We start from the raw sequence: 22,944 nt of genomic DNA on the forward strand, positions 1-22,944 counted from the left end.
TAGGGGAAATAAAAAGTCACATGTGGAGAAGTTCTAAATGCTAGACAGAAACGATCCTTGGAGGGCAATTTTTATCCTCCACGGAAGTATTGCAGACTGCTTCCATTAGCATAGTCCCAGGGAGCAAAAGGTTAGGGAACTGGGACTGCCAACTATACCTGAACACATAAGTCAACATTTCCTCCAAGCGGTGAGGGAGTGTGAGAGTGCACCCACATGTGCATTAAAGTATCTGAGACGAGAAACAACAATTGTACTATTTTACATTGCAATGTACTGTACAGATGGTGACATTTTGTTTGCGGTTGTAGGCAAGAAAGGAGGGCAGTTTCCAGACTCCCCCCTCAACACCTACCATTTGGCATAGGATATGGGAGGTTGAAGAAAACGGAGGGAGTTTTGCCTCAGTTGAAACAGCTGGGAAACAGATGGAAGCTAATGTGCAGTTTGCCAAAAGCCTCGTCCAAGGCTGTCACCCGTTTTCCACCAAAGAAAAGCTAGTCAGGTGATAGGAGTAGAAGCTTCAGGGTCAGCAAACGATGGACTTTGCAAAATACAGGGGAAAAAAGTCAAAAAATGTTTTAAATCCAAGATTTAAAATATAAGTTTAAAAGTTATATTTTTATGTTATATTTATAAGTTATATTTTCTTATAAGAAAATGTAAGTCCAGAAATGCAATCCCAAGGAGCATGTTTTTCACAGGAAAGAAAAAGTGGGAGCATCATGGGTGGAAACCACAACAGAATCACAGATCCAAGGATAAAAGTGCCCACATAATTAATTGACATTGGTGCTACCTCAGCTACATTGACATTCTCTTTTAGGTAATGAAATCAAGAAGCACATACCCACTCTTTGTCATGTTAATTACAATATAACTATTCCATTTGTGCTTATTGTAAGTGTGCACAACTCACATCATTTTAGTCACTGAATTTCACTTTGTGAGCTACTTTGGTTTGGAATTCAGGCACTTGGTAAGTTGCTTTTGGATATACATGTTGAATTATAGCCAGACTTTTGTTCAAATTCAGTCACTGGATGTATAAACCTTCTCTTGTATATTTCTAGTTTCAGTGGGCATGCCTGTAGATCCACTGCATGTAACCCTTCTTCCAAGAACTGGCCCAAGTTTTGTATGTTTGTGTGTGTCTGTGGCATTTTTGAAGTACTGCTGGATACTGCAAAAGTTAAATGAAATCGGTTTCAAAAATAAATACAACTTAATAGGCTTTCCTCAATGTGAATTTGTTCATTCATGCTTATATAAGGGAATGTGTTAACCATGAATCATTCCAACTGAATTGCTTATGAGAAAAAATGCCCTGGCTTTGCTTTCAGTTTCCAGAGTTGCATTACTGAAGGGAAAAGAGCATTGTCCCCACATAAAGAATAATCAGCCACAGATTTCAGACTAAACATGGCTCCAAACTGGCAAAAATATACTTTTGATTCACGTGAGAACGTGAGTCTTTGTGAGAGGGACTTATCTGAATATTCTGGGCTGTGACTGAGTTTGCCTCTGCCAGTACAGCTGATGGAAAAGTTAAAAAAAAAAAAAAAAGAAATCAATCATCGGAAAGTTTTGTTCACATAATACCAGAATAGCAAAATGAACCAAAGATGTGGAGGTTGGCAAATCTGTGGCTTAAAAAAGTGGATAATGCAGGTTCCACTTAGAGCCTGGTAAGTTCATATGGTGTAAACACAGCCTAGCTGAGAACTCACACATCTTCTAATCCATAACTCATCTGGTCCCAGTGGCTTACAATCAGATACAGTCAGCCTGTGTCTAACATACCACAAACCACTTTTTGCACTGGATAAAGCCCTGACTGCCCTGTCAAGGTGTGGAGGTAGTCAACAGAGGACTATGTGTCAAGCCCAGAAATGTGGTCTGTGAATTCTAAAGAATTTATGACAGTGCCAGTGCACCAGTCAGTGAAACATGTCCTGTGATCCCTCACAGGAAATTAGTGGCCAAATATGCCAAAATTTTGATGCAAACCTATTGCCACTGCTGCTACTAGACCTAGAAAACTTTACATTTGGCCAGCGTAGATTCTGGTAAGAGTCAAATCAAAACTGTTTACATTAGAGCACCTTGTCTAGAGGATTTCCATTATGCAGACCCCTCTTGACTTTAGTTAGACTTCCCCCAGCCAGACAGAAAGGAAAAGAACACTAAAAAAAAAACCCAATATTTTGTACATAGCATATTTAAGCATCATTGGATGAAGAAACAAATACCACTTTAAAAGGTCCTTCATAAAGCTGTACCATACTATATTTGTCAGTTAAAAAAAAGTCACACTTCATAATGTGATTGACCATCATTTTTCCTATATCATTTCTCTCATTTGGCTTCATAGAAGAGTTCATTGTATCACTACCTGGTAAAGGCATCACTATTTGTGTGTACAGGCTCAAAAATAATTAGAAAATTGGAATAATTTTTGAGAGAGTACAGACATGCCACTTTATCTTGATTATGTTGATATTTCACTGAGGTAAATTTGACATGAATTGTTAGAGCTGGTATGATTATCTATTACTTTGTATATGTAGAATTTTTTTTCCATTATAGACACATGTTCTGTTCTTCAGTATGTTAAGAATGTCTTCTAACCTACACCTCAGGGATATTATGAAGATAAGTAAAATAACTCTATGTTAATTATGTCTTGAACTCTTAGAAGAAAAGATGGCATGATATGCTTGCTGTAAATTATGATTTTTTCTACAGGGCATTATAAGATTTGGTGTTTGGGTACCTAATTTTAGGTGTTGTGCATCTTATGTTTATCTCATATGTAGGGAAAAAACATTTAAAACTGTGTTCATATTTTGAGTTAAATGAACAAAATTGTATTTATAGATTCCACATTGCACTAAGTATTACTCAAAATAAAAGGAGAGCATTGCTATTGCCTTCAAGGAGACTGCACTTAAATTGAAATTAAAAAACCAATAAATACACACACACACACACACACACACACACACACACACACACACACGTATGCTTACTCTGAGCTTGAACTGACTTTTATGGTCCAGTTGCTAGATATTTGAATTGCTCAGATAGTCACATACTAAGTCACCACTGTTTCTTAGGATCACTCTGTTTAGTCATCCTTAGATCTCAAGAATTTATGCTGAAAAACTTATTAGAAGAAATTTTATATCTGAATAGTTTCAGATATAAAATTGTTTTCTAGAGGGGCTTTGTTTTATCTTAACAGCATGCTAAGAGCAGTTAAGTTTTTTGTTCCTATTTCAAAAGAAGAAAACTAGACACTTCCCCAATTAGGTTGTGAGTCACTTGGGGGCACATTGGGAAAAAAAAGAAATTTATCTCACCGTGTTGAGATAAGTCTTACTGTCTTTGGTCTCTCTCTATTTTTATCATGTCTAACGCTACCTGGAAAAGTAGTTACTCAGTAAATGTTTCTGGTATGAATGATATGATTGAACATGCTTAAATGAATGAACTAAATCTAATTCTCTCTTTTATTTTCAGACTCCCAGGAAGGAAATTACAAGTCAGAAGTCAATAGCAAACCCAGGAAGGAAAGGACAGCTTTTACCAAAGAGCAAATCAGAGAACTTGAAGCAGAATTTGCCCATCATAATTATCTGACCAGACTGAGGCGATATGAGATAGCAGTGAATCTGGATCTCACTGAAAGACAGGTAATGTCGGATATTGAGATTATATGATATTTTTAATTGCTTTGGGTCAACAGTCTTCTCCCGCCATTTTTGAAATATCTAGCTCTGTGGTTCTTAAATATCATTGGGAAGACAGATTTTCTCTTTCATGATGAAGTTTTTGCCCAGCAAAATGACAAAATTAAGAAAGAATAAGATAGCCATGTTTTATAGAAAACTGCATTTATTCAGTTTAAGGAATCATCCTTTGTTCTGTGATTGTACCTTTCTTATATTTTTTTATTTTAAAATATTATTTCTTTTATATAATGACGGCATATGGAGAGGAATTTTATTTGCTTATATTTTAAAATCTCCTTATTTTGCACAATAGAAAGTTGGCAGTCCCATGTTGGTTTCCTCTATTGCTCAGAATAGGGTTTATGTTGCACATTAACCCCCAAACCTCAGTGACATAAGAAAAAAATTCATTGTTTGTTCACTCTCAGTATACTAACTTTACAAGTCCAGCACTCCAAATAATCACTCAGGGACCCAATCTGACCCTCTGGCATCCTGACATGTGGTGTCCTTGGTAACCACAGGAGGTAAGAACGAGTTGGAGGTTCATGCAGTGACCTTTAAATGTTTTCACCTGGAAATGACCCATGTCACTTCCATTTACACTCTAATGTCCGGAAATAGTCAATGGTACTACTTAAATTCAAGGGAGCTGGGAAATTATGGGAGCAAGGCTACATAGATCATTGGTAAACATTTCTACCCCATTACTTCAAATATTTTTGAAATTGTATTGGTCTCAGAAATTCAAAATTCTGGTACCCACTCATTTAGAGAACACTTTGAAATTATTAGTGACCTGTGGACACCAGTTAATAAGACCTAAATAATATTTTTAATTAATTACTTTTTAGGTCCTTTCTTGTATTTTAATTGAATGGCATATGATTTACTCCAGTAGTGTTCCCAGAGCACTCCTTATATGGATTCTGATTTTCCCTAGGAGAATCTACCCTACTGATGGTTAATAGTTGCTAATCTTTAGGAAAACATTCCTGAAAGGCAAATGCAAACATCTTTATGGACAGTGCAGTTTTGATTGGCACTCTTAGGAGTAGAGTCTCATTTCCTCTTCCACTGTACGCACCTCCTCCAGGGATCCCACTGGAAGCAAAGAAATATCAACATAGTGTGGACAGATGAATACTATCTTAGGAGAGCAAGTTATTTTATCCAACTTGTTCAATCATCTGCTTTCCTTCTGTTAATTTCTGTATTTCAGGTTTTAGTAGGATAATTGTGGGTAGTGAAAATATACAGAGGAACACTTTTATGTGGTTTTATTTATTGGCAGTTTATGTTTTATTAAATATTACGACAAGTACCGAAGTTATGGAGCACAACATTTTCATTCCCTTGAACTTCACATACAAAGTTCTCTCCATAAGTATACATTTGGCATGCTGGAAAGCAGGATCCAAAATCTACATTGTCAGACCTCTGTTTTTTTGCTTTTTTTTTTTTTAACTGGAAACAGAAAAAAAGAAGGAGGGTGGAATTATACATTAATGTTTTTGTATAGAGACAGTGAATTCTAGGAAATGAAACTATATTTTAAATGATACATAAAGGAAATAAGAAACTAGAGTTTGCTTGTAATCTACAGAAATATGGGATGCATTACTGTGTTTAGTCTAGAGAAAAGTCAAGATCTGTGCTTTCTTTTCTGGGAATGTCCTATGGTTACCTGTCATTATCTGATCATAGAGCAGAGGTCTCACTTTTGGCTAAGAATAATGTCTTTTTAGGAGAAATTCTTTAAATTTGGTTTGGGAATTTTGAAGGTATTTTGGGTATTTCTTCTTTTTTCTAACTGACTTGCCATTCTTGGAAAAGAATCAGAAGCCATTATGTGAAAAACTTATGTACATATATATACATACCCCCCCCACACACTATATACACGCACATGCACAATTTTAATCTTTGTTTTTTCAAAAGGGTCCCTTTAAAATTTGTATCACTTAGCCTTTGCTGTGTAACAAGCCACTCAAAAGTCTTAATGGCTTTAAATAATAACCAACATTTAATTTGCTCAAAATTTTGAGGATCAAAGATTTTGACTGGGCTCAATTGGCCTACTTCTGGCCTTACCTAGAGCCCTCATGGAACTGTAGTCAGCTGGTGGGTAACTAAGAATTGGTTGGTGTAGGCAGCCTCACCTGGGACATCTTGTCCCTGTTGCATATGTGGTTTCATCTTCTAATAGGCTCCCTGGGATTCACAAATGGTGGTAGAAGCATTCCCAGGAGTAGTTAGAGGAAAAACGCCAACGTACAAGGGCTTTCAAAGCCTCTGCTTGCATCATATTTACTAATGTCCCATTGTCTAAAGTGAATCATATGACCAAGTTCCGTGTCATTGTAAGAGAGGACCACCTATGGGAGTAGACACATGGAAGGAAGGCAAAATTTTTTGGAGGTCATTAGGGAAACAATCTAACTATAGCCTCATAAAGGGAAAAAATAACAACAACAAACACTAAGAGTTAATTAGGTTTTCAAAGAATTCAAAATTTGGTATTGTGTAGAAGAGTTTTTTTATCCTATAAATCTCTGTTAACGGTTTTGCAAGTTAATAAGAAAATATGATGGATGCATGTGGAATCTAAATTCCCAATCAAAATTATGTCTTTAGTTTTTGTTAGTCAGAAAAAAATTTAATTGTTATGAGAAAAATCTGAACAAAAATCCTAGATTTGCCAATTGGAATTGGGTATTCTTAGGCAAGTAACAATCTCCCCAAGGCCTAAAATGGAAATTAAAACTACCTTCTCTTTCTTCTACTCAGGTTTATATGTCACAATGAATGTGAAAGAAATCTTAGCATAAACTATAAAACAAATCTATCACCCAGAGGGGGGAAAACTTCTTTGCTATGCAAGGCATAGTGAGTTAATCCTTTTGTAACACAAATATTTGTTGAGCTAAATGATAGAAATAAAATCTTGTTAAAATAAGCTGGACAAGTCTGGTAGAACTCATGGAAGAAGCAAAAATTGAACAAGTGTTCACTATTGTGATGAGTGTTGAATATCAAAAGAGAGGAATGACAGGGTCATCTGAGAGAATGTTTCTGGTTATGCCAAATGTTCATGTCTTTTTCCTCTACTTCTGTGCACATTCAATATCTTAAATTAAGAATCTGAAGACTTTTATTCTGGGCTGAATTTTACTATGCTAAATTCATCAGAAAAATATTGTATGCTGTCAATCAATTTTGCTATTCTTAAAGGTCTGAAAGCATATTCCTCCAAGATGCCAGAGTGCTCATCCCAGTGAGATATTTTCAGTTCATTTTCTCATGGTTGGGCTTTTAAAATTATAAACATAGAGTTATAAACTGAACCCTTTGCATTCATCTTCTTTTAATTGAGATACAGCTATTGCATTACTTTGATTTTGCATTAATGTCATACATAATTACCTATGTAATCTATATCTTGACATATGAAATCTTAACTAACTCCCCTTTTATAGGATTTCCACATGTAAAATGTTCTAATTATAGATGTACAATTTTTCAGTTTCATTCTGCTGCAAGATTTTTTCCACACTTTAAAATAACATGAGATTTATTAAAGTAACTTAAATGTATACACCAAAGAATATTATATCTAACTCCATTTTGCTCAGTGTTTTCCTTAACTTTAATAGAATGTTTAATCTCCTAAAAAATTTTTTTATTGATTTTTTAAAAGCCTGTCAAAATTCAAATATAGAAAAAGAACTTGTTTGTTCTAATAATGTAAAGGGAAAAAACAACAAATATTGAATCATTTCCATTAATAGCAGAATTGTTTCACAAGAAATAACTTTCTTCTAAATGAAAACTTACTTTATAACCAGAAACAGTTTTTAGATGTAATTTTATTTAGAAAATTTACATAATTGCCTATAAAATATGTATAATTGATATGTTATTTGTAGATACTGTATATGTATAATATACATATATGTATAATATATGTATATTTGATATGTATATATGTATATGTATATATGTATATTTGATATGTATATATGTATAATTGATATGCTATTTGTAGATACTGCTCCCTTGTTTATATCACCCAATCAATATACTTGCACAATGCTCTGATGGGCCACATACATGTGATTATAAATATTTGCAATAATGATTAGGTTTCCTTTTAGAGAAAAGTAAGGTACACTAAATCCTTAAATATCACTCGGGACTCAAATTTTCAAACCTGAAGAATAGTTCTGAAATCTCCAAAGAAATAGGACTTTTATGTTTGTGTCTCCCATAATGCAATGCCTATACAGGTAGGGGAAGTCTGTAATCCCCTTTGAACTCCATCGGGCCAAAGAGGAAGAAGAAAGAAGGAGAAAAAGAGGCTTATCCTGCAAAGGGAATTCCATGTTAGCACTTAGGTGTTCAAGAAAATTGTTTTATGTTAAATAAAAATGGATACACTGGAACAAAGTTGAGCTTTAAATACTTTAATTATATAGTGGTTTTTTGTGGAACAGTTACCACTCTAGTAACCTTCCAGTTTCTAATTTACAGCCTCAAGTGTACAACATATTCTCATATACCCTTCTCAGTCAACATCTAATAATCCTCAGTTGGCAGACCCACTTGGAATACTTTGAAGAGCCAGTCAGTCTAAAGACCCTCCTGTCCCAAGATTTTTTTTAAGTTTGACAAGCTTATTCTGCTTTTTCATCCATCCAGATACACTTGGAAAAAGCTCATGCCAAATTTTTAATGTCTCACAATGGGAAGAGGAGGGAAGGCAGCTGCATAAAACTATAGGAGTGACAAAATGGACATATTTATAGAGTTAAAGCTGCCAAATATAGAAAGAATGGGAGATCCTTCCTTTTCACAAAATCATTTCACAGAGCTAATCAAAGGTGCAATGTTGCAGATTTGTAAGCTAAGATTACCAGGATAAACAGCCTGAATTCATGATACCTCTGCCAAGATAAATGGAAAATCCCACCTAGTTGGATCATATTACATTAGTGGGAATGAGAGGGATTATGTTTTGTTTGTTACTCATAAATCATTAAATGGCTCAATGCCAAGTATTTTCCAAATAGACGTCCATTTTTTGGATGACTGTGAAGGAGAATTTTTCCTGTGCCAAATAAACAGTGGTTTTGTGTTTTACTCAGAATTTTGCGCAATCCCTCCCCTTTGCAGGTTTATTCCTATACATTTCTGTGAATACTTTCAGTTACTTAGGTAATAAATTATGTCTCCAAGATCAGACATATTGTCTATTCAAGGTAATCCAAGAATACCTGTGTAGCCAGTGATTTTAGATATTTCCTCATTTCTTTAGAGTAGTATTTAACAGTCACATAGAGTAACGGTTAGATATTTCTTTTGCTTAAATCATGGTGTGCCTGCTAATTTGAGAGATTAAATATGATTTGACTCGGATGGGAAAAATGGGGTAGAATAGGGTGGACAATTTGATGGTGGAATATACAATGGAATCTTAGTTCAAAATAAAAAGAGATATTTCCTGAGTGATGCTGTTTGTTTGTTTTTTTAAAGAAATGCATATCGACAATGTGTGGTGAGCTCTAAAAGCCACATTCAGAACTGCCTTAGGTTCCACAAAACAAAGGCTATGATGTAAAATTTAAGAATATCAACAATAAAGCAAAATCTATAAAGAGAAGATTAACAATTCCAGCCTCTCCTAACTTAATTTTCAGAGATATTAGCTGTATAAAGTAGAAGGCTGAGAAATAAACAATTGAACCCTAACCATTTACCAATGTAAATATCCAATTTTGAAATAATATAGAAAAAAATCAGAAAAATAAGACTCCACCCTTATTGAACCAGCCTTGAGAGTATGTAAAGAATCTATTTTTTAAAACGTTCTTAAGTAGATGAATAGAGAGATAGACGTAGAGATATACAGATACATCGCTATCTACCTATTTGTATATACACACACATATAAAATGAGCCTTAATTTTAGGTATTTCCTCAATAAGGAAACATAATTAACTTATATTTAATCAATAAATCGACAGTAACATTCTGAAACATATGCGTTGCAACACAGATCATCATTTAAAGTGTAATGTTAAAGAAAAAATCTTCTGTAATGAAAGATTACTCCTTTTCCACAGTATCCTTGCGATCATATACGTTTTCTTCATGTAATTTAAAATGAATTCTAAAACTAAGAAGCTTCTGGAAATTTTGAGAAGCTGGTTCAAGTTTTATGTTAACATCTTCAACTTTAAAGAGATGTTCTGTTATCTAAAAATGTATATAGAGCATTGCATATGTTCTATGACATCTATAAAATAGTAAATATGGATCTAATAATGGACAATTTCTAGAGAATTTGGCTATAAAAGACATTCTACCAATTAACTCCCTATTTCCATGACTCCTCATGAAAACCTGAGATGTATTTAACTTAGGATGGATTTTAACTTCATTTCTCTTTATCACTTCTAATTCTTATGCTGAACAGTTTTTTTTCAATTTTTTGAAATTTTCCCAGTTATTGAAATTACTGAATACTTTTGTGGTCAGTGTATATTCATATGATAGTAATAATTGCCATTATAAATTCTTAGAATAATCTTGGAGACAGTCCCAAAATCTAATAAAAGTGTAGTGAAGGTTCACATGTATTCTGATCTTGAAATTAGTTGTCAAGAAATAATCAGAATATTTAATTAGATTGAATCATAAGAATTGCCAATATTCTACTGCTCTTATAAGAATGGTGAGTTTCTGTGTTTCAATCAAATATTTACATTTGATAGATTTCACTTAACTAGACAGTGGCTAGGATAAAGTTCATTTCTTAAAATTGTATATACTGATTGTGATATATTGCTAACTATTGTTAAACATTATCCCAGAGATTAGGCAAGATGTTGCGAGCAAAGGTCATCATTCTAGTTGATCTTAGTAGTTTAAACAAGGTAAGTAGCAGCTGTGGGTCAGAATACACAATTTCCATGTATTCAAGAATTGCTATTCAGGAATTTGTTAACACAGTAATGGAGAAAAATGCCTAATTTAGTTTTGATATTTCCATTTAGATTTGCTGAAGTCATTTACTCATGATATACTGAGCTAAACAGTATTTCACTTAGAATAACTAAAAGATGTATCTGTTTTTTTTAATCTTGTGTAGAAATAGTGTAGTGAATTTTCACTGTAAATTCATATTAATAAAGTAGGTCATTTGAATTGAATTTCATCAGGTATGACAAAAGAGGTATAATTGTTAGCATTTACTACTACTGTGACATTTCTAAAGGGTCAAATTTAAAAGTGGTCAGTCCTCTAAGAATTTTGCTCATCATGTGAATGATGACTCTGGCTGCATTTTTGTTAAGGAGAATATAATACATGTGATTGGCTTGTAATAGTACCCATTGCTTTACCATTTATTATGGAGAATTTCATTTGTTGCCTAGAAAATAGTTTATTTCTTGTTCAACATGTTATTTGCCCACGGCTGCCAATGGCTGATGCGTATTCAGTTTGTTCAAAGTCGTGTGAAACAGTAAATGTTTTATGACTACATATTTTTTTAGTAAGCCTGGTTCTCAAGCATTCTAAGTACAAAAAGAAAAAAAAGAGACTTTGAAACTGAAAATTTTAGAGGCCGGAAAATGATTTCCTGGTCTTAAACATTGTGTTAAAATAGAGGAGAAAGGTGAGTGGCAGTCCTCTACGCAGGGATTCAGGCTTTAGTCATGGAATATGTCCTAACCCCCTTCACCCCCCAACACACACACAGACACACACACACACGCACACACACCCCACGTCCCAACCCCTTGTTGCACTGCTATAGAAACAGCAGTCAACCGGTAGCTCCCATGTGCTTCTTGGAAATAGCCGAGGAATTCCTTCTCTTAATCAGATATAAATCTATTCAGACAGGAAGAGTAAAGAAGCTTACTTTTCCCCCATTTTTCATCCTTACCTTATAGAGCATTCTTGGTTCTAATTCTTCAGTTTAACCACTGACTTTGCCACTGAATTACTTAGATAAGTCTTACTGGGATCCATTTACTGATACAGTAGGTTTACTAGATCAGCCGCCATGATCAAATTTAATCACACCTGTGATAAAATTATATTCATACAATTACTCCTTTGCATGTTTTCACATGTTAAAGATGTGAATAAATATTTGTTAGTGTTTACAGTATTTCAAGTGTTCATATACAAATAGAAACAGTTGAAATTTTAAATCTACAAACTCCAGATGTTTAGAGACATCTAGATATGTCACCGAAATATTTCATTTTCATCCAGATGTTACGTGTTATGATTGTTTCTTCAAAAGACAGACACTTATGGTAGTCTATAAATATGGGTTATAGCATTATATAGATTCTACTTTCTATCAACCAGTTTGCCTCTGGCCATTTTAGAAAATTATATGACAATACAGCTACATATTTCATTTGTGTTCTCCTGATATATTGTGAACCCTCAAGGACAGGTGTTATGAACTTATACATAGAAGGCCATATGTGAATGACTAAATAAATTAAAGAGATAAAACGCATGTTTAGCAAATAGTAACAATGATTCTCAGTTACAGTATTTTTATTAAAGAGAAAAATTAGATTTCTAGATTCTGAAATATCATTTAAACAAATTAGCTACAGTAAGATTCTCTTAGCTGCTTTCTTCAGTAACGAGAGTCTAGATGTGAAAAAATGTTTTCCTATTTATTTAAATAGTAGTTTGATTATCCAGGCAATGTGAATACTAAATACTTGTAAACTAGGGGATTAAAAAGTGAGGCTTTATAATAATCAGATGTTCTGAAAAGTAAGGTTTATAACTGAGCACTTTAAATATTTACTACTAATCCTGCAGGCTATTATTTCCTTTGTTATTTTTTTATTTTGAAGATTTTTTTGAAAAGTATTACCTTCATGCAGAAATATTAAGAGGCTATAAGTTCAGTTCATATTGCTTTGGTTTCATGAACAATGGTATTTTTTCCTTACTCAGATTCTTGTGGGAGAAAGAACTTATTTTTATCTGAGTTATTAATCATACTGTGTAACAAAACATACTTCATATGGAATCTTGCCCTAGATCCAATCTTAAAAAAAGGAAATACTAAAAACAAACAAACAAACTCGTTAACCAGCATTTCCAGAGAAATTGCCGACAGGAGATAAATTGAGTTTAAGCCCAAATAAAATAATAAAAGTTCACAAAATTTATATATCATACTCCAAGATGGACAGATTTGTTTTAGTTGTATGCAAAATATTTGATGATCCAATTTCCTACCACCTAAGGTACTACGCTAGGTTAGTAGAACAAAAAATTCAGAGACACACAGGATGCCAGTAACAACAAGAGCATGAGATTCCCAGAGGAAAGAAATCATTTGCTATAGTAATTGTGTGGCAGCAAAACAGTGTGGGACATTGAATGTAGGGGTAGAGTTCATGCCATCTCATGGACCATTGGGGGAACCTCTTATTAGGGGATTAGCAATGACACCAACTACAACAACAAGCAGTTTAAGGATATTCTGTAAAAGATGAAGCTAATCTTTACTCACCTCAGTATATGCCAAAGGCTCATATACAGTCAGTAAACTGCCTTGAGGGCAGGAACTATTTCTTATTTATTTGTACACATTCCTCAATCTAACCCCTCTTACCTGTTACTAAACATTCAGTAATATTGAGTGTATGAATGAATGACTAGAGATTCCAAGTCACCAAGGAAACACAAGATTAGTTTTACTCTACTTAGTTTATAAGTGCAGATTATTATATGAAACACACTTGCAAATTTTAATCAAAATAATTTGCATATTTTAAAATTGTCAAGCATTTGAATGATTATCCTTTAGCTATCTTACAAAAGTATTTTTTCAATCCAGCCAATGAAGCTGGATTATTAAGTGATAATAAATTAAACTATAAAGTTTCTTTATTTATAAAACCATGGAGTTATTATTCCAATGGCAAGATTGACATAATCCGGAATACTTTTATAGATTTGTTTTTAATACTGTGATGGTTGTAGGAAAACATATGCTTTTCCCCAAAATCTTCCTCTCCTTATTTCAATTCATCCCAATATTTTATAGTATATTTGAAAATACAACTGGACACACTGACTTTTGAAGTTCTGTACTCTTCCTTCGCATTTTTATATGGTGTACTCATCATGCATCTGTTTCTGTGTTTTGTTCCATTACTAAATTCATGGAGTTCCTGTATCAAATATGTAGCTTGAACTAAGAAAATACCTCAAGGCATTTCAAGAAATACCTCAAGAAAATACCTAAAGGTATTAGAATTATTAGATTTATTATATAATCATCAAATGCTTTCACATATACATGCATCTATCTATCTATATATCCATGTATATATATTGATACATAGCTACTATTGAAAACTCTGAAGTCTTTCATTTGTCTGTTTAAGAAAATGAAATGGCAAAATTTCACATGGTAGACATAGGAAACAACACAAAATAACCTATACTGTTTCTAAAATCAATACCATATTCTTACATTTTTCTCATTTAGAATTGCACATAACAGGTTTTATACTGGTATTATAGAATTAATGCACCCCTCCTCCCAGAAAAGGAAATAAGTATAGATTTAAAGAAATCTATTCCTCCCATTTTCTGCCAAGATTATTTTGGCTGGATATTTCACTCTTTGGTGACAATGATGATGATGTGTTTCTTCCATCTGGAATTGTCCATGGAGAAAATGTCCCTATGGAGAATCTTGAAAGGCTCATTATTCCAATATTACAAATATGAAAATTGAGGCAGAGAGAAGTATAATTTTCTCAAATTCACACAGAAACTCAGAAGTGAAGCCAGGAGTAGAGCCCAACTCATGTGGAAAAGATCTAATGAAACATGCAATGTCAAACTTGCAAAGGTAATTAAATTGAGTAGTATAATTACCTAAATTACAGTACAGGAAAATACTGTCATATTTACAAACCTAATTATATTGGGTAGGAGAATTACCTGAATGATAGTAATCATATGGATGGAGTTCACATACTTTATATCCTTTACTTTTCTAACCTGAAGGCTTAAAAAGCAGGAGTTTGAAATATAACAGGAACAAAACCAAAAAAAAAAAAAAAAAAATCAATTTGGAGCCAAACAAACCACCAGGTTTAAATTCTGGCAACACATTTTCCCGTCTGTGTACTCTTAGGCAAGTCACTTAACCTTTGCGTCTCAACTGCCTCATCTATAAAACAGGAATCATATAGAAAAAATTTTGAGTATTTGAAAATGCATATATAGCACCTATCAGTATAGGGGCTTAGCCCTAAGTAGATATGTGATTAAAAATCACAGCTTGTCATTTGGCTATTAAGTAATAATAATACAAGAACACCAATCAGCTTGTTTTTAATCCGTCTATTTTACTACATATTCTGCGTTTCTAAGCAATCTTTTCCTACATTTTCTTATTTTTGATTGTTAAATGGATTAATATATGTATGGATAATGTAAGATACAAGATTTTAATTATGGCCTGATAGAACAGTGAAAATCCAGAGTTGAGAAGTGACTTGGTTTAAATGTTTTTTGGTGCCAGCAGCTGAGAAAACTGTACAAATTTTGATGGAGTATTGTGATTTGAAGACCACTAAAGTAAGTACATCTTTAGAAATGTAATATGTTTTTCTTTACTTTCTCTTTAGCACTCTGCATTTACAGAAATTGAGATTGTTTCTAAAATGAAAATGGAGAATATTCAAAATATTCCTGGAGTAGAATAAAACAGAACTATCTCTGCCAGATATAAAGACTTACTATGAAATTATAATAATTAAGACTGCGGTTTTGTCAAAAGGATATAACAAATGAGTGCATCAATAAAGCTATGTGTAAATGGAAACTTGATGTATGACAAAGTTGAAAACAATAATCTCTGGAAAAAGGGTGGACTATTCGTTAAATGGTGTTGGAATAACTTATTATACAAGTGGAATAAAGTAAATTTAGAAATTTTCTTTGCAGTATATACTAAAATCAGTACGTCATGGATTGAGCACTCCAATTTGAAATGCAAACCTTAAAACTTTTAGAAGACAAAGAAGAATATCTTAATGGTCTCAGAAGAAAGAAGATTTTTAGAGACGACATGAAAAAGATAGCCATAAGAGAAACAATTGATAAATTTGAATATAATAAATTTTAGAGTTTCTGATCATCAAAAGATACTCTAAGGAAAGGAAATGGGCACACTATAAATTGACTATAGTAACAGCCATATAACCACAAAGCATTAAATTAGCATTCAGAACATATTTTAAGAGTCCATAAGGAATGAAATTAAATCCAAAAACAACTCAGTGTAACCCAAAGATGTGGAGGCATTTCACAAAAGAAGAGATACAAATGGGCCATAAACACTTAAAGATGCTGTACTTCATAGTAATCAGGAAATGCAAACTAAGAAGATGGTGCGATAACATTTATAGTCATTATGTTGGAAAAAAACTGACTGATAACTCCAAATATTGACAAAGATGTGGACTGGTAAGAACTCTTACACCCCGGACTGTGGGGGGGGGGGGGTTAAATTGATGAAGCTTTAGAAAATAATTTTTCTGTATTATCCTGTTAAATTCAACATTCATACACCCTGTGTATGATGGCAACTCCTGAGTGTATACTCAGAGAAGTTCTATCACATGTTTATCACAACACAAATGCAAGAATATTTATAACAGCATCATTTATAATGGAAAAAAACAAGTTGTTCAAGTGTCCATGAACAGGAGAATGGGTACACTGTGATATATTCACACAATGAAATTGTATACAGTCATGAAAAATGAATGAATGCAGTCCCTTGAATCAACATGGATAAGGCAAGAAGGCTATAGTTAAAAACATTCCATTTCGATAAATCTAAAAGACAGGCGAAATTAAACAGTACTCTTTAGGGTCACATGTAGTGAAAAAAGCTGTTGTCTCTGTTTATTTCTTTGTTTCAAATAAGGGCTTGGGGTTGATAAACACAAAATTCAGGCTTGTGGTAACTTTGAGTGGGGTAGACAGAGAAATGCAATGTAAAAGGAATAGTTAGCCTAATAAGAATATACAGTGATGAGAAGTGCAGCAGGAAAGGAAGTCAGTTCCTCCCAAACAAGAAAGTGAAATGATGCCATTAATTATTATGGTTGTGGTCATGGATGGTCATTTAATGCATGTCTCTACAAAGCTGATGAGACTAACATAATATACAATCTCAGTATTAGCAATTAACAAGTATCAGTGAAAATTTTGGATCTCAATCGTGTTTTGAGGAAATCATTGGAATCACATATATGTAAAGTAAAATAAAAGTACTAAGGGCAGAAAAAAAAGCATAGTTCAAAAGCAGATGGATTCACTCTGAGGTGGAATGGTCAAGTAAAGCTTTGGGAATGCAGCCGTGGACTGCAGGGGCACAGAATGACCTTCCAGATGTAGCTTCATCAGTAGCTCCCTGAGCCTTTTTTTTTTTTTTTTTTTGGCGGTACGCAGGCCTCTAACTGTTGTGGCTTCTTCCGTTGCGGAACACAGGTTCCGGACGCGCAGACTCAGCGGCCATGGCTTACGGGCCCAGCCGCTCCGCGGCATGTGGGATCTTCCCGGACCGGGGCACGAACCCGTGTCCCCTGCATCGGCAGGCGGACTCTCAACTACTGAGCCACCAGGGAAGCCCTCCCTGAGCATTTTTAAAATGGGTTCAGGAATTGACAGCCCGGGGCAGGAGGAGGGCTGTTGTTTGACCCAGACAATTATTAAATGTCAGTTCTAATTCACAGAAACTCTTTATAAAGCTAAATACCTTTGAACCACCTAAAATGATAGAGTACTTTCCCATCTATTTTTTATACTGTATGTCATAAAACGTGAAATATAGTCCTTGGTACCTTCTGAAAGTTTTAAAATTATTCTCATGAACATGGGACATGATTAAATTCAATGTTGATTTATTTTCATATTCACTCTTTCATAGTGTGTTTGTATAAGCCTTTGAAAAGCTACTTTTTTCACTGATGACCAAAAAGGAAGAATAAAATGGTCCATTTAACTTTCTTTCGTGCTTTCTTTTGTTTGCTCCCTTTCTTCGTTAAAGGTGAAAGTCTGGTTCCAGAACAGGCGAATGAAGTGGAAGAGAGTAAAAGGAGGACAGCAAGGAGCTGCTGCTCGAGAAAAGGAACTGGTGAATGTGAAAAAAGGAACACTTCTCCCTTCAGAGCTTTCGGGAATCGGTGCAGCCACTCTCCAACAAACAGGGGACTCTCTAGCGAATGAAGACAGCCACGACAGTGACCACAGCTCAGAGCATGCACACTTATGATATACACGGAGGGGATCAGCTCCATTCTCAGGAAAGAAATGTTGTGATGGCAAGCCTTCTTCGAACATCGTTTACACAGAGAGATGACTAGGACCGTGATTTTTAATATTATTAAATTCAGGCATCTCGAGTCTGTTTCTCATGATATATAGAGGGTTTACACTAAGTGCCACTTATTAAAGTTTCTACTACAGTGAAGATGGAGGTGAACTTGCTTTGAATATTGCAGATGTGTTGGTCGTGTGTATGACAGTGAGCAGCTTTGTGTTTGCTTTTGCTTGCACTGAAAATTAAATTGCTATCAAGAGCAAACTATGAGACATGTGCATTGAAGGTGCCTCCAGAGTGAAGATGCAGAAGGTGAATTTGCTCTGAACATTCCAGATGTCCGAGGTTATGTGTGTGACAGTGGGCAGGTATTTGCTCTTGCTTGCACTGACAATTACACTACTATCAAGAATAAACCATGAGACATTTTATCCTGAACAGCCACAGTGCCTGAAATCACTCTTAAGTGGATTAAAAAATGTATTTTAACTCTGTATATATTACCCTTAAGTCATTTTACTGTCTTCACTAAGTTTAGCAATGCATTCGTATTAGCTGATGAAAATAGGCACTCACAATGACAGCCAGAGCCAGCTTCTTGTCTTTTTATACATTTTGTCATCCCAGAAACAATCAGCACATGCTTACTTGTGTTTGAGTAGAGAAAAATACATTAGAGTCTGATAGGACATATTCTTGTACCACAGACAAAACAAATCTTATGTTGCATTTTCTATCAACTGCTGCTAATACATTATTATAAAACTTACCTAGCTCCTCAGTTCTTCCTATCTTATAGCTTGGAAAAAAAATTTAGGATCATAGGCAAATCAGTTACTTGCAGAAAGAGCTTTGTATGACACACATTGTCTGATTTTATTTCTATAAAATGTTAGCTGTTGTGAATATGATTTAATTAACAAGAAAAAGGGTTCCCCCCTGATTGGCCATGGTAGACAAGTTGCAAAACAAAATTGATTCCTCAAGTTGGTAGAAGGTAAAATTCTGAATGTTTTCAAATTAAATTCAGTAAAAACACATTATTTTTTCATATATGATGTATTCACGCAGAACAACAATCTTTGTATTTTGTAAAAAAAAAAAGTGTTTAATAAATGATCCTTTGTAAATAATTTTGGTCTCCCTACAGTGATTTCCTAAATGTTTACAGGTTTTCATGATAAAGCTGAAGTGCCAATTCGTCTGCACTTGTGTAAACCCAGATGATCATAATTAGTGAATCGTCTACATTTTTTAAATCTCTGAACTTTTTTATTACTGAAAAAAATCCTTGTGTAATAAAAAAGCATCTGAGAATAGGCATGTGGTAAGCCATTTCCCTGATTTGAAGAATATGCCAAATAGATTTCTTTGTATGTTTTATGAAATCAAAGACAAAAGTAGGAGAAAAAGTAATATTATTCACCACAATGTGAGAAACAACACAGTCATACATTTTTAAGCTTATGTATAAATAGAGATGAATTATCCAATGATTGTTTCTAAGTAAAAATATCCAGAGTTGTTGATGTGAAAATAAGCTAATCAGAATTCTTAGTCCTAGTGGACATTACCAATATAAGAAGTCAAGCATTATGTTAACTTAATGTACTTTGTATCATGCATGATCGCACATACATTGGATATCTACATCCTACTTAATTACTTTATAACACTGTTTTTCTTGTGTCCCATATTTTAACCAAAAATATTTTGAAATATCCAGCAGTTCCCCCATCCCCTAATTAATTAGAAATAAAAATAAAGAACACTAATCCGTAAAAATTTCCAAAAACCTCATTATTGGATTTCATTTGCTTTAGAATGGTGAGACTGACAAAAAAATAGATTTGGTTAATTTTAATTTGCTTAGTCTAGCATGATAAATACAGAGTATTCAAGAAATAGAATAATTAGATTGTTCATATCACATTTTTCCCTTTGTGTAATAAATTTTATCACGGCAGTTAGCAATATTTCTAAATTAACTTTTGGAGGGAGGCAATTCAGATTAACATCTTCCAGGCATAAAACGGATACTCTTCTATCAATTACTTGAATGAATACAAAGTATATTTGTACTGATGACATCTACTTGGGTGGACTGACTTTTCTTACATTGGATTTAAATTCAAAACATCTTGACAGAAGTGGGAAGATAAAAAAATCCAATTGAGTTCTATAGGGACAAAGTGGAGAATATTTCATTTCAGCAGGAAAATAATCTCCAGTAATAAGAGGAAAGGACAGCTGAAAAGCAGCTAAAATGAGAGCTAAGGGCTGTGGCCAAATAGAAAGATACGAGAATTACCACTTAGCGTGATAAATGAAGTGGGAAAAAGTGATTCTGAATAGATATGACATTTAGGAAATGTGAAGCATTTGTATTCTGGACCATTCCTTTATTAGAGAATCATAAGCTATTCTAAAATGATGAAGTGAAATTTGACTCTGGAGAACGTTAAGAATCACTAGGCAGAAGAGGCCACTGGCTGACCAAAAGGGGGCATCATTTTATTCACAGTGGATTAAAGTGATCCACCATATAAGATGCTGGAACACATTAGCAAAATGATGACACACTGACAGGTAAACAAGCAGGCTAGGTTAATTTTAATTGGAAGAACTTACTGTCTTTTTTTGGAGTATTTTTGTATTCTCTTATCTTAAAAGTGCTGCTTAAGTTTGCTAGACGGTGACTCAACATCCTTCTAGAATTAAAATCCCATAAGGAAACGTCAGATATTCTCACGTACTATCGGGTTTAATTTACTCCAGAAATGACAAAATCTAAAAGAACTTTATTTGTTTTGATTCTACACTGGGATCCTGGCTTGCCATGGTATCTTTTCACATAATGCCCTTTTCATATAATTCTGTGTCAGAGCTTGAAGCTCCATGGAACTTTATAATAGCATGAAAGCACCTTTCTCTGAAAATAGTATGGAATCATGGTTAGAGTGATTTTTCCCACAGGATTTAGAGGGGTGAACACTACAAAGTTTTTCCAAAAGCTGATCCACATACTTTTACCTCATTAGTAATATGATCCCAATTATCTCTTACTTCCCATATTTACCTAGGGTTGTCAACCTATATTTTCCCCTTCATAGACCTGAGAACTGAGTTTGCCATTTTGTTGTTTTTTTAAGCAAACTAAATGCACTTAAAATTATCCCACCCACAGTTTTAGTACACTCCTGGATGACATTACATAAAATAAACGTGAGAATGACTTGTGACATTCAATAAGGGCTTTCCTTAGGATAATAGAATGAGATTAGAGGGTGGATAGAAAAGTGAAGTAAATTATAAAAATATATATTTTATGTTTCTAATGCTACTGGTTTTCAAGAACATTTTTTAAATTACTGGCATATTTATAATGGCAAACGCTAATTTTCTTCTGAGAGAAGTTTAGAGAAAACTATAGAGCTAAAATAAAATCAGCAACAAGATGGTAGCTATCCTAAGTTAGTGACTAGAAAGCTTTACTGTAAAACGTGTTCACCTTAATTTCTAAATATATTTAGGCGGGTGAATTTTAAGAATAAGTCACTTATACCATGGTCTATTTTCTAATAAAACGGTATTAACATAATTCAGTTAATATTCGAGGTGAGTGGTATTTAGATTACAATGCAATGTTTAAACTATCAAATACAAATACATAATTGGTATAGTTATTTGAACCATTGGGGAATAATTGTATTTTCTTGTTAGCTCCTTTTGTTGCATTCCTTCAGTAAAAAGCAATCTGTAAGTAAAAACAAATTCAGAGCTATTACGAATTCAGCATTTAGTTTGATATTCTAAACATTTCAAATCTTATGAGCATTAGAAATCTGCAAGATCGATCTGCAAATACTGTTATAAAAGTGGGCTTTTTTATTATGTTTTCATTTTCCCTAAATATGCCTGAAGCTAACCGGAATATTGAAGAACAGTCCTTTTCATGGGTACCTCAACATTTCTGCTTTTAGCTCTTATAAAATAGCACTAGAGGTAGTGGACAAAGGAACAAAAACGGCCCCAGAAAAAGATGGCTACACCAAACTCTGAAAAACCTATAAAATATGTACTTCAGGACATAAATATGGCTTTTCTTTATCTAATTCCCTATTTTATCTAAATTCCCTATTTTAAATACTCTCATCTTGACATTTAAAATGGTTAAATATATTGAGAGTACATTTAACAGAGTAAACATTTTTTGTTTTTTACTTTTATATCTTTTTTTCTCCATAATAGCTACTAACTTTTATTCAAACCCAGCTTCAAACCGTGGTCAAGAAAAAAATCAAGAAAAATGTTTACTGGGTTACAATATATTCAGCCAGCTCAGTGAACCCCCTTTAAGATATTGGTCACTTTTGTGTCAAGATGATTCTCAGAAACACTTTCCAATGGAGAATGAATTTGTAAATATAAATTATTGTCACATCCACTTCATGTAAGGGATGATATAGTGATTTAGTATATAGTAATATCAAGTTTAGGCTATAATTTATATTTGTGCCTTTTATGAACTAAATGCACTGACACAAACATGTATTTGCTTTAAATGAAAGAAATCACAATGTTAAGGAACAATTACACTATCCTAAAAGTATTAAACATACATTGCATTCTTGCATACATGTTAATAATATTGGTAGTTGAAAACATTAAATATTATTTTTATATTTAGTACACATGTTAACTTTAAAAATATATCATTACTTGCTCAGTTTGATGAAACGTTAGACCCACACTATACGTTTAAAGTCAGACTACTAATCCTAGGTAAATTATTTGCTT

General features: G+C 33.7%; 1 protein-coding gene across 1 annotated transcript in view; it reads left to right on the top strand.

Moving 5' to 3' along the window:
• MEOX2 (mesenchyme homeobox 2) overlaps positions 1–19,277 on the top strand; it is a 65,310-nt gene extending 46,033 nt beyond the window's left edge. Inside the window, exons 2-3 of the mRNA XM_067746236.1 lie at positions 3,526–3,698; positions 17,872–19,277. Coding sequence (XP_067602337.1) covers positions 3,526–3,698; positions 17,872–18,096 — 398 coding nt within the window. The 3' untranslated portion in view covers positions 18,097–19,277. The remainder of the gene's footprint in view (positions 1–3,525; positions 3,699–17,871) is intronic.
• Positions 19,278–22,944: the final 3,667 nt, after the last annotated feature.

The sequence above is a fragment of the Pseudorca crassidens genome, chromosome 8 (genome assembly GCF_039906515.1).
Source record: "Pseudorca crassidens isolate mPseCra1 chromosome 8, mPseCra1.hap1, whole genome shotgun sequence".
Lineage (NCBI taxonomy): Eukaryota > Metazoa > Chordata > Mammalia > Artiodactyla > Delphinidae > Pseudorca > Pseudorca crassidens.